The 13,292-nt window shown below is 46.0% G+C and overlaps 1 protein-coding gene and 1 non-coding gene across 7 annotated transcripts in view; both read right to left on the bottom strand.

Annotated features, from left to right (window-relative positions):
* LOC142587412 (uncharacterized) overlaps positions 1-13,292 on the bottom strand; it is a 116,242-nt gene that overhangs the window by 64,355 nt on the left and 38,595 nt on the right. For 4 of the 6 annotated variants that reach the window (XM_075698412.1, XM_075698413.1, XM_075698409.1 and 1 more), the window contains one exon: positions 2,633-2,698. The exons of the other annotated variants lie outside the window; for them this stretch is intronic. In XM_075698412.1, the coding sequence (XP_075554527.1) occupies positions 2,633-2,698 (66 nt within the window). The remainder of the gene's footprint in view (positions 1-2,632; positions 2,699-13,292) is intronic. 6 annotated transcript variants of the gene reach the window in all.
* TRNAL-CAA (transfer RNA leucine (anticodon CAA)) lies at positions 13,129-13,201 on the bottom strand. Its single transcript has one exon. It is a non-coding gene; the product is annotated as a tRNA-Leu (tRNA).

Raw genomic sequence — 13,292 nt, 5'->3', positions numbered from 1 at the left:
AGTTCAAGATAACGCGCACAACTGACCTCTTGCAGCATGCAGCTGAATGCCTGCGGCAAAGTTTCAAACTAGCACTGGTGCTGCACGTAACTTCAGTGGTCGCAGATTCCCCCTGCGCGAGACACCGTAAAGCGCGCGGTTTATTTATAAAAAAAAAGCATGCTGCCAGCAAAATGACGCCTTCTGTTATGTGATTCCTTAGTTCAACAGCGTTCCGTACACAGTAGACTGCCAAACTGAATAAATTCAAACACACAAAACGCACGCTAATCACGCTCCGCATAGGCTCGGAATCACGGGCTGGTGAACTAACCAATTTAAGCGTCCTCTCGCCTGGCGTCTTATTGAACATACCATAGTTCTGGCAGCGTTTGCGATTTTTAAAGCTCTTACGGACAACGGCAAAGTGATAAAATCACATGCAGTTATCGCGACGACTGGCTTTTTCGATTGACATCGAGAGACAGCGCGTACGCCTAGTCCTTTGTCAATCGCGTCGGCTAAGCGCAGCGACGACTTCCTGGCGATAGCATGACATATACGGAGAATGTGCACCTAAGTTAGAACTCACTTACCGTGGAGGATTTGTTGTTATATCCAAGGCATGACGAACGAATGTCGTGTTTTCGTGGCGACGCGAGATGCCTGAAACACGATCTCCCTCGGCTGGCCTTTGCTCGCTGGACGGTTCACCTTTCTCCGGTGCTGTGTTGTTCCGCGACCTTGAGCGCGCGCGCGCGCGCGGTGGAGCCACTCCGAGTGAAAAACTAGAGCGCTCGCTATGCGTTCCTTTGAACTGCGGCGGCCTGTTCTCTTAGAAGCAAAACGATGTGTTCTTTGCTCAGCGTGCATGAATGATACATTGCCATGTTTGGGGCCAGCCACCTACAGTTGAAGCAGAAGATTACGCTACGTTTTGTTTTCTATTGCCGCAAGACTCTCTCTTTTCTATTGTCGCAAGAGTCTTTTCACTCTCTCTCTCTGAAGGGGAGAGTGAAAAGCACATTTCACTCTCTCCTTGCTGACAGAGTGAACAATGCATTTCACTCTCCTCGACATTTTGCGAGAGTAAAACGACGCTTTGAAGAGTGAACCGGCAGCTTCACTCCTGCGATACCCTTCCTAGTTTTTAGAGTGTAGTGTGTGCACCTAAAACGGCCTTCGCGTTTTCTAGCACTATTTTTTTGTTATTTCACCGTCTGTGAACTTTTGCGTTTAGTACTCTTCTATATGTCATGCACCTTTCACTTTTGCTCATTTTTTGAGCGTGTATCACACCACGTTATAACAAAAATCTGTTTTCGGAATGAAGTCAATAAAGCGAGACCAAAGATCTGCTGTGTTAGAAGTGGATTTTTTTATGTCCTGGCACATGCTGGTATAATATAAGTATGGCCAAGACTGCGTACGTGCCAACGCAAAGCCCACGGCTCACCACGTGCCAGCTCGGAAGCAAAGCCGATGCGCGGCGTAGCGCACGCATTGTTTGGGAGCTGGCCCGTGGTAGGCAGTAGTACGCACGCGATAAAAAAACACGCCGCGTACTGGTAAAAACAAAATAACAGTAAGCGGCGTCCGCGGCATGGGAGAAAGAAGGAAAGGGAGCGAAGCAGGTCGGCATAATTAAAACCAAAAGAAATGAAAAACGGTTGGGAGAGAAGGCGCCGCGCGGCTGTTGTTCCTGTTGCCATGACAACGTAAACAATCGTGTGCGCCGCCATTTTGTTTCTGCGTCGCCCTACGGTTAGGGCCGTAACTGAAGGGAACCTTGGCGCTAGCACCGAAAGAGCGTCTGCACGAAAACAGCCATTGGCAGCCATCCGGAGATTCACCCCTGTGGTATAAATTTCTGCTTTAGTCGCCATCTGCGACTGCTCTTGCTGTTCTGTGAATCTACTGACGATTACTATTGGCGGAAGTGCTCAAGTTCACACCTATGCTACCAATATTATATATACATATATATGTGTATGTATGTATGTATGTATGTATGTATGTATGTATGTATGTATGTATGTATGTATGTATGTATGTATGTATTTCTTCTATGGCGCTCCACTTTGCAGCGAGAGGAATCACAACTTTGTTGAGCTTACAAACATCGAATGAAGCGCTGAATGCGCTTCATTCGTAGAATTTTTTTTGTGCCCAAATTTGTTCGTAAGTTGCCTTTATTTCCAATTCACGATAGCTTCCAAGACAGCATTCGTTTTATGGTGCTTCAGAAAATCTAAACTGCTGGGAAAGCCTTATCAAAATGTTTTTAACCACACTTCCCCTCACAACTACACACAGAAAACCAATTGCGGCACACAGCAACAAGAGCGTTAAGTACATTGTATTTAGACAAAAGAAAATAATGCAGTGGCAGGTAGAAACTTGCCAGAAGTTCAGCCTAAAAAAATAATTTTTGGCTGCATTGCCTCATTCTTTCACACTGAACATTTGATGACAGTTGAAACGACTCGTGAATGCGGCTTAATAAAACGGTCGATTCAAGGCATGCGGCTACAGTCTACACTACATACATTGGGCGCACCTTGACACACGATGTAGGGATGAAATCCACGTGGAGCTGCATACTAAAGCAGGATGTGTACAAGGTGAAAAGTTTGCAAATGTACGCACTCACCGTTAAGAATCCTTTTCTCATGAAATAGAATGTTCCGATATGAAGCAGTTGGAGGCGTCGGGAAACCTAGATAGAACATTCCATTACTACCGAACGTAACCCCCCAACTGGAAAAGTAAGAAGGCCATGTAATGATCTTTGCACATACAAACATGTTGTGTTTTTAGCAAATGTATTCAACTCAATATCTGGCTGGCTGCCAGCTGATGAACTTGCTAAATCGTAAATAATTTGATTTAACATTACTGGTTTAGTAAATCTTTGTGTGTATGCAAGATTTTCCTCGAAGGACCTCATGATATAATTTATCCGGAACCTACTTATCAGAAGAAGCAGACTCGTCCACTTAGAATGATGACAGTTTGCCCTGGTTTACTAAAGGCCACCCAACCTGCACTTCAGCTTCCACAGGCACACATCCTCCTCTGAATTTACGGTCGACTGTTTGATGAAGTGAATCGGCCGAGGCAAACCAAGTAGATGTCTCGGCAATTCGCAGAATGAATACGGCACTCACCTATCTCGCGCATTACGAAGGAGCTCGTGAATAATCTGTGGACTATTCTAGAACATGGCACACGCTCAAGAAGGATGGTGGTTTCTAGTAATCAACATTGCTAGAACGACGAATATAGCTTTCGACAATGTTCCTACAAAATGACTTGCCTTGAACAAGTGACATTCGCCAATCATTGGTTTACACTGCCTATTCGGCCACGGTTGATCCCTCTAAGAACATTACAACGGTCCTGGTCCTGTCTTCTTGCCTTGAGTATTGGGCAGTTTTGGCTCCTGTTAGCTACATGCGAGCACGTAGTCCAACAAGAAGTACTCGAAGCGCATATTAATAAACGCTTTCTTTGCCTACCGTTATCTAAGAAATATTGTGTTACTTGGTGTTTCCTTTTATTCCATAGGACAGCGATTGTTTCATAAAGTTGTCGTAGTAGATAGGACCGCACAAAACAAAATACGACTATTTCGCCGCAATGCGCTATCTAAGGACCTATTTTCTTTTTTTTTTTGCTTTAGCAGCGCAGCTGTTTGCTTCACGCACCTGCGTAAATGAGCTATATGCGAGGTCTCCTAGAGGGTGTATCTGCGCCGTTCAACGTCTGTAAAGTGAACAATAAAAATGGTGGCGCCAACACAGAGTAGGGGAGAGCGAACGATATTACGGTTGGGAAGAATGAAAGTACACGTGATTTACACCGCGCGCAGTACCTGGGGGATTGTGGTTTGCTTTCGCCCTAACCGCCGTTGCTGGCAGATGCGTCTGCTGTCATGTGACCTCGATACAATGGCAACGCAGTTGTGGCGGGAAAACCCGGGAATGAGCGCCGTGGTGTGTAAGAACCGATTTGTGCAATGCGGAGGTCATCATCATCATCATCATCAGCCTGGTTACGCCCACTGCAGGGCAAAGGCCTCTCCCATACTTCTCCAACAACCCCGGTCATATACTAATTGTGGCCATGTCGTCCCTGCAAACTTCTTAATCTCATCCGCCCACCTAACTTTCTGCCGCCCCCTGCTACGCTTCCCTTCCCTTGGGATCCAGTCCGTAACCCTTAATGACCATCGGTTATCTTCCCTCCTCATTACATGTCCTGCCCATGCCCATTTCTTTTTCTTGATTTCAACTAAGATGTCATTAACTCGCGTTTGTTCCCTCACCCAATCTGCTCTTTTCTTATCCCTTAACGTTACACCTATCATTCTTCTTTCCATAGCTCGTTGTGTCGTCCTCAATTTGAGTAGAACCCTTTTAGTAAGCCTCCAGGTTTCTGCCCCGTAGGTGAGTACTGGTAAGACACAGCTATTATATACTTTTCTCTTGAGGGATAATGGCAACCTGCTGTTCATGATTTGGGAATGCCTGCCAAACGCACCCCAGCCCATTCTTATTCTTCGGATTATTTCCGTCTCATGATCCGGATCCGCCGTCACTACCTGCCCTAAGTAGATGTATTCCCTTACGACTTCCAGTGCCTCGCTGCCTATTGTAAATTGCTGTTCTCTCCCGAGACTGTTAAGCATTACTTTAGTTTTCTGCAGATTAATTTTTAGACCCACTCTTCTGCTTTGCCTCTCCAGGTCAGTGAGCATGCATTGCAATTGGTCCCCTGAGTTACTAAGCAAGGCAATATCATCAGCGAATCGCAAGTTACTAAGGTATTCTCCATTAACTTTTATCCCCAATTCTTCCCAATCCAGGTCTCTGAATACCTCCTGTAAACACGCTGTGAATAGCATTGGAGATATCGTATCTCCCTGCCTGACGCCTTTCTTTATTGGGATTTTGTTGCTTGCTTTATGGAGGACTACGGTGGCTGTGGAGCCGCTATAGATATCTTCCAGTATTTTTACATATGGCTCATCTACACCCTGATTCCGTAATGCCTCCATGACTGCTGAGGTTTCGACTGAATGAAACGCTTTCTCGTAATCAATGAAAGCTATATATAAGGGTTGGTTATATTATTACCTCCTATGAATGCGGATGTAGCGCATAGCAACAGTTGCAACTCCAACAAAAGTGGGGAACATAGAAGTACCACTCATCGTGCGCATGACGGAAGGAGAAGCCGAGTACGAAGAGAGGTGTCTGCAGCATAGGCACGACTATAACCAACGACAACGTGACCATGCGAAATCGGAGAACGCGGCCAGTGACTTAGCCTCCGGAAAACGTTAGCGAGAGCAGATGCGAGAGTATAATCGTCAGCATCGAGCGCAAGCTACTGATGCATATTGCGCACTGGAAACCACTCGTAAACGTCATGCTAAGTCGTTCGAGTCGGCGCCCAAGCGGCAGAAGCGTGAGTTGCCACCTCTTTCGAGTTTCACTGGGGCTACTTCCGAGTTCAAGAGAACGTTTCTGGACGCGAGTTTGGCCGTAGTTGGTCTGTGTGCTATCCACAGCTTCGCTGGCTAATCCGGCATCATATAAATTGTTTGGCGAGAAATTATTTTACCCAACGTTAGCGACCAAACTACGGTAGTAAAAGTTCGGCAAAAACTGAAACGAGCGATGTCTCGTTCGTGAAAATGATGCCGATGACGTGACTTGCGCAGATGGAGTCCAAAACGTTTAATAAACTGTTATTTGGCGTTCAAAATATTTTTCGTCTGTTTGCATAGCTTTAAAGGGCAACTGCGACTATTTTTCGATGAAATTCGTTGGATTCGTTCCTCTGAACACTTCTGTCATGTCCTCAAAAAAGCAGGTTCGAGGGTCGCACATATCTTTTAGACATGAACTTACTTTATTGCCAAGAACACCCTACCTTACCTTCTCCTCAGTTACAAGCCGCATTGTGTATGGCGTTAGGAGTATTCCATGCCGAGCATGCCAGGATCATGCAGACGACAGCGATGAGAGCGTCGAGGATTCGATGGTCGTGGGCTAATGCATGGCGTGAGTAGTTGCTGTCGGGAAAAGTTGCGTTCGCTGTAGACGGGTCAGAGGTGGTAGTCAAATGATGTTGCGTTGTTGCCTGCAAGAACTTTAGCCCTGGCGATCCGGAAACACAGTGTGAGCCGATGTCGATCGCGTTACGCCGAGCTTAAGCCTGTATGTCACAGTCGAGTAGGTCATGCGTCTACTGCTTGCGAACCTGAACGTGCAACGTGAAGCTAATTACGCCACCAGGACGAAGAAAGCTCCTTCTGTTCAATTCTAGCCATACATATATGTAATAAACCATTCCTCATTCCATCAAATGCACACACAGCAAGCAAGGAGCGACGACACACAGCAGAATCAACATCGGCACGTTGTCATTTTCGACGGAAAGCTGCCAGCCGCACTCATCGGCACATCCCTAAATTAAATACGACAAGTATGGGTGTATTTTTACGTATTGTCACGCAGACTCACTATTTATCTTCCGAGGTGCACATCTCGCCTCGTTTCCCAAATGGGCAGCAAGCGTAGGCCCCTGCGATATAGTCTAGCGCAAACAACCACCTCGGTCAGCGCCCAACGGTGTCAATACTGGCATCGGCGTTCCCGCGAGAAAACTAGGCTTTGTCTAAATAAACAATTATACGCGCAAAGTCCTAGTTTATGTATACGAAAAACATTGTATAGATGAAGAGAATACGAAGAGTGCTAATAAGGCAGCATAGAAACGACCCTGTGCTATGGTCTCTCGCTTGCTCTTTTCGAAGGTGTGTGGTCGCTCATAACATCACGATTTAGAGTGATGCAACGGTGCTTATATGCACAAAATATGCCTCTATCGATATATCCTGTCATTAATTGAGGTCACCGATAAGCGGCTAGCATTTCATCTGAAGCGAATGAGCAGTGGTCGCTGTACCATCCGATGTAAACAAATGCACCGGTCGGTGCTTTGGATTGCTAGCGGTATTTTTGCGGCATAGTAATGCGGAAAGATGGGCGCCACATCTCACAATGAGCATGCGAAGCGCTTCCCTGAGAAGGGTTAAACACCTAAAAAAGCTAGCGGCATGTACGAGCTCAGTGATTACGGCTACCTTTAGTCTTCGTGTTGCGCCAGAATATGTAGCGCGTGGGCGCTGGCTCTCGTGGTGGCGGGTCGAATGCGAGGGGCAATTCGGGGCTATTGAATTCATCGATATCATAAGTGTCAATATTTGACAGATCTGAAGAGTTGGTGCAGCGGACATTGTCGCCCGAAGGTCCGGCGCGGTCATAAATGAGCCGAGTGCCTGCTCTTCGCTGGTTTCCTTCAGCCAGCGGACAACACAGGCGTGTCTTGCGTGCCCACCGAGCTGGGGACCCTCGCGACGTCACACGAAGGTGGTCGCTCAGCTGCTTGGCAAGGTTTTGGTTTCGTTTGTGTGCTTTTTAATCATTTAGCAATATTTTCAAGCTTTAGGAACACTTCTACTATGAGAATCGTGACGGGGGGTCTCAGGAGCCTAAATATTCCATCATCTTGACATGGTCAAAAATGGCCGAAGTTGCCCCTGAAGGGCACCTGACGATATCTCCAAGATACTGTGCGACGACGGAGAGAGGTAAGGCAGCCTAAATTTCTTTTTCATTCGTTTCAAATATCAGTTTCTGTTTTCGTGAACAATGTCCAATGGTGGCAGACGCCCACTGAGGTGGGAAGAAATCTTTCATTTATTCTTCGGTATTCAAGTATTCGAACTGAATGTCACGAAGAATTAAAAATTATCAGAACGCACGACATTAGTTTAACGGGTGTTGTTCATGGTGACTACTATGAAGATTGTTTTCCCTTGTGCACGAGTTCCTCTACAAGCTAACTTGAAAAATTTACTTACTCAATGACATAAGTAAATTTGAAACTTTGAGAAATACCTGACAACGCCATTTAGAGTAGCCTAAGATTTGTGCCCCCGCTTTTCCTACAAAGAAATTCTATTTGAACGTGAGAGCAGCCCTATTCACGAAAAATAGCGTTATTATGAACGCGAACATTGTCAAATACGGGCAGTGGGTACACTCGAGTGAGCTATTTCTCGATACATCAGCAACTTTTTTCACCTTTCTTAAGAAAATTAATGCATCCTGATAGTACAACTGTTTCCTTTAAGAACTGTTACAGAACCACGCATGTCATTCGCACGTGCCTAATATACACAGTGCACTCGATGCCATTATTTGCGTCTTAAACCTGCGTTCTTAAACGTGCCCGTACATAACGCAGCTTCTCGACTCAGCCGCGTTAATGCGCGAGGCCTTGGCTCACTCAAGGCGTCGTTCTATTTTATGAACAGAACTCCACGTTTCCTACATCGACAAATTACTCGAGTGCCGTGCACCGGCAGTGCGAAACAGCACTCTTAAGAGGAAGCTTTAGCTCCGGCCCAACTCCGACGCGGCCTATTCAAATACATGTAAAACGCAAAAACGTTTTTATGAGATAACCCCTGGACCGATTTTGATAAAATGTCTCGCATTTGAAAGAGAAAGTTAAATTCTAGTGACTGTTGGAAGCGGAATTTCGATTTAGGGCTTGAATTTTCTTAAAACGATTTTCAAATATTTGACCGTTTGAAAAAAATAGAATCACGAAGTTTACAAGTTCATAGCTCTGCATCAAGAACTGATATCGCGGTTCTGTCAACGGAATTGATTAGATTATTCAAAGCGGACAAATTCAATATATCATTTTACATCTTACGTGAATTTGTTACGTTGGTTACAAAGGTTTTGCAAAAGTTGTATTTCCCTATCATTAATTTTTTTTTATATTCATGTGTAAACATCAATTTTGTCCGCTTTAGATGTACTATTAGTTGCAATTCAAAGAATTGCATTATCATTTTTAGTGGTTAAGTTACAGAGTTGTAAACTTGATCGTTTCGTTTTATGAAAATTTCCGATTTTTGCCAATTTTTAATAAAAAATTGACAATCTAACTCAAAAATTCGAAACCAACAGTCACTAGATTTTAAGTTTGTCTTTTAAATGCAACAAACCTCGTCAAATTTGGTGCAGTGGTTGCCGAGAAAAACTAATTCTCCTTTTACATGTATTTAGATAGGAGCACTCGAGCTAAAGCTTCCTCTTAAATGTGCTTCGCAAAATCTGAATTTTATGAGTAAGTTATCCGCTTTCGTTAATTTGTCTGATGAAATGATAGCTTTAGCTCACCCGCGCCGCCGCTATACGTTTTCGACGACAGAACACATGGAAGCCGTGTTTAAGGTCCATCGACTACTCAGAGTCATGACGCACGGCTGAGATAATCTTGCCGCCGCTTTCTTTGTTGCCAATACTTGGCATGTGGTGATATTGTGAATCTCAATGCTTTCGTTAATCGCATTGTATGTATTGGTAATCGAGGTATGCATTGTTAATTGGTTGATAGCAGGCATGGGTTTATTGAGACAGAGCTTTCGCTATAATGAACAGCAAACCACCGGATTGATCTAGAATAAGCAAACCGATAAAACCGCTGGTGTGCTCTTTGTGCGCCACCAAGAGTGAGTCCTGCTAGCGCTTTCTGAACACCGACCCAAACAGGACATAAAATATTGTTACTTAGCAAGACGCAGACGAGAAGAAGAAGTATACTAGTTTAATGACTTGAAAATGTAGAGGTCGGCCGGAAATTGGAGCATCTGGCCTGCTACTCTACGTAAGGGAAGGGGAAGAAGGGAAAAAAGGGTCACAATGGGGGATGATAATGGGAGGAACAAGGTGAAGGACACATTGCATAACTGGTATCACAAGCGTGAGTCCAGGCCGTGTCGCCTAAAAAACGTGAAAGAGCACGCTTTTTCTCTATCGTCTGCCAACTCTGTAGCCATGCGCCTAGCAAGAGATCCTCCGACAGTGGTCTATTGTGTAAATGTCTCAAGGTATTTGCAATTGTCACTACTTCGCGCGCACACTCAGGGCACACCCCGAGGACATGGTCGATAGTATGTACCGTGCCCCACACTGAACAGTCCAGGAAGTCTCTCAGTCCAATGATGTGCAAGTATTTGCACGTAAAGGCGACACCTAATCGCAGTCCGTGTAGCAGGCATGTATGAGGGCGTGGAATTCCACCCAGAACAGGAAATTTCAAATCGGGATCGAGCCTTTTAAGGCGGACGTGACGAGCCTCTGGCTGCGCCCAGTATCTTCACGTCGCACTCCTCATTAATTAGTCTGGAGAATGGCACTACAGTTCGCAGGCCATTGCTGAGGGCGCGCCTTGCTGCAGCATCGGCCATCTAATTACTGTTGAGCCCACAGTGTCCCGGGATTCATTGGAACACTATGCTGTGGTGTTTTTCTTGAACGCATGAAAGTAGCTCGGTGATCTGCAGTGCCAGAACCTAATACGCGGCGTGGCTCAGGAAGTATCCCAAAATTTCCAGCGTGGGTTTTGAGTCCGTGAAAATGCACCACTCTTGAGGTCTTTCCCTGCAGATGTGGCGAATCTCTTCCCTAATAGCCAAAAGCTCTGCAGCGGTTGATGCAAAATTATGATCTAGTATGAAACCTCGAGTCATCTGTTGGGCTGGTATCACCACAGCTGCTGTTGATGCCTTTGGTGACGTGGAGCCATCTGTGTAAACATGAACATATGTCTGGTATGTTCACCAGATGTATTCCAGAGCAAGGTGTTGTAGTCCGCTAACGGGAACCAATGATTTCTTTCGTATGCCGGGGAGATGCACGCATACGGAAGGTAGAACCATCACCCAGGGTCGTTTGACGGGGTGATATGGAAGGGCATAGGCTGATGTTATCTGGGGTAGATGGCCCCGGACTGCACTTGTGAAACTGCTGTCCTGCCTATCATGTAGAACCGACGTCAATGGATGGCAATGGTGTCGTGTCAGTAAGAGTAAACACACACGAAGTGGTTGGTGGGACAGGTATATCGATAATGGGCATACGCGGGCTTCCTCAATAGTGCTTTGTTGGAGGCACGCCGTTGCAAGCCGAGGCATATTTTGAGCGCCTGCGCTTGAACGCTCTCTAATGTCCGTAAGCAGGAAATGCTCAAGATTGAGAGTACCGCAAGGCTGTATCGAATGTAGCCTACGAAAAGAGGCTGATAAAGTCGTAGTAATGAGCCTTCCGTGGGGCCCCATTTCATGACTGCTTCGGAGCGAAGAACATGGCAAAACAGATTAAGTTTTTGCTTCAACATATTAAGATGCCTCGACTATGGCAAACCGCGGTCAATGATAATGCCCAAGAATCTGTGGTGGGAGACCTAAGGTATTATAACACCGTTAATCGAGATCGGGTAGCGGCAAACGGATTTGCGCGTGAATGCAACCACAGCACATTTTTCAGCGGCTAAGAGCAAACCCTGATGCCGTATGTAATGTAAAGTACATGACACAGCACGTTGTAATTTCGCACGTAATGGTGGGCGTGTTGTACCAGAAGCCCAGATGCAGATGTCATCTGCATATGCACTAGTGTTGATATGAGGTGGAAGTTTGTTCACCAGGCCAATCAGTGCCACAATAAATAACTTTGGGCTGAGAACTCCTCCCTGAGGAACTCCACGGCATACCTGATTAGTCTCTCCGTCAGGCGTGGACATGTAAAAGAAACGGCAGCTGATGTAGCTCACAATTCAGAGGTAGAGCCGGCCGCAAATACCCAAGTCATCAAGGGCATCGAGCATGGCATCATGAAGGATGTTGTCGTAGGTCCCTTTAATGTCTAAGAAAACAGCGGCGACATGTCGGCGTCGACGTTTTTCATGTTCCACTGTCGTAACGACGTCAATTACGCTGTCTATCGACGAACGACTCCGCCGAAAACCGGCCATCATGTTCGGATAAAGATCATTTCTCTCCAGAAACCATTCGAGCCTCGCCCCCCGCCATTCTTTCCATAACTTTTCCAACACAGCTGGCTGATGCAACTGGCCGGTATGAGGTAAGCTCTTAAGGAGTCTTTCCAGGCTTCAAGAGAGCACCCAGGCGGCTGATCTTCCACTGCTCCTGAACAATATCGGAGACCCATGTGTCGTTGTAATAATTGAGCAGCGCAGTGCGACCTGCTCTGCCAATGTGAGAGAGAGACGTGTACGAGATCCCGTTAGGGCCAGGGGCAGATGAATGCCGACACGACGCAAGATCAGCCTCTGATGCGGGCATCGTAAAGAGCAAGTCGGAGTGGTCACTTGGGGAAGGTGGCTCGAAAACTTCGACTTGGATTGAGGCTGGTTGAGTTGTGCCGACAATCATTTTGCAGAAGTTGTCCGCAACTTCTCAACATCGTTGCAGCGTTGTTAAAGGACCAGAGCACTGAAAGGGTACCTTTCTTGTGGGGGAAAACGTAGGTTCCTGACTACATGCTAAATACGTGACGCCGCTTGCGAGCATCCAATGATGAGCAGAACTTTCTCCAGCGCTTCCTTCCTAATTTCACAAGACGGCGCTTTATTTGTCGTTGAGCTCGGCGATAAAGGTCGAGATCGTACGAGGATTTTATCCTTCTGTATTTCCTTTCAGCGCGCCGTCGGACTGCGCGTAACCTCTCAAATTCCTCGTCGATAGGAGACCCCGGTGTAGGTGCACATATGTTCCGCGTGGCCTCACCGAGGGCGGAGGTGATCAAGTCTTCTATTTGGTCTGGTAAGTCTAGATCCACACAGGAATTCTCCACCAAAGTCTTGAAAGTGGGCCAGTCTGTGCACCGCACATGAGACGAAGTGGTAGGTGCGAACCACTTCAAGCAGGTATACGTTGATATCTGACCTTTGCCATGTGCTTCCACATCGCTGAACCAGCTAATAGAGGACTGTAGTTGCGAGGAAACGAATGTCAGGTCCAAGCAGCTACTATAAGACGGGCCATCGTTAGTAGACGAGAAGCTATATATATATATATATATATATATATATATATATATATATATATATATATATATATATATATAGTCACATCATAAGAAGCCAACAAACACTCACACCAAGGACAATATAGGGGAAATTACTTGTGCTTAATCAATGAAACGAAGCAACGATAAATTAATGGAAATTAAAGTGGATGAAAAAACAATTTGCCGCAGGTGGGAACGGAACCCACAACCTTCGCATTTTGCGTGCGATGCTCTACCCATTGAGCTACCGCGGCGCTGTTTCCCCATCCACTTTCTTGGGTATTGATGTGTCCTAGTAGAATCCTGGGTGTGTTAGCCAGCGCCACCATTCACAGACCTTGGCGG

This window comes from Dermacentor variabilis, chromosome 7, assembly GCF_050947875.1.
Source record: "Dermacentor variabilis isolate Ectoservices chromosome 7, ASM5094787v1, whole genome shotgun sequence".
Taxonomy (NCBI): Eukaryota; Metazoa; Arthropoda; class Arachnida; order Ixodida; family Ixodidae; genus Dermacentor; species Dermacentor variabilis.
This window is presented reverse-complemented; position numbering and strand designations above follow the sequence as displayed.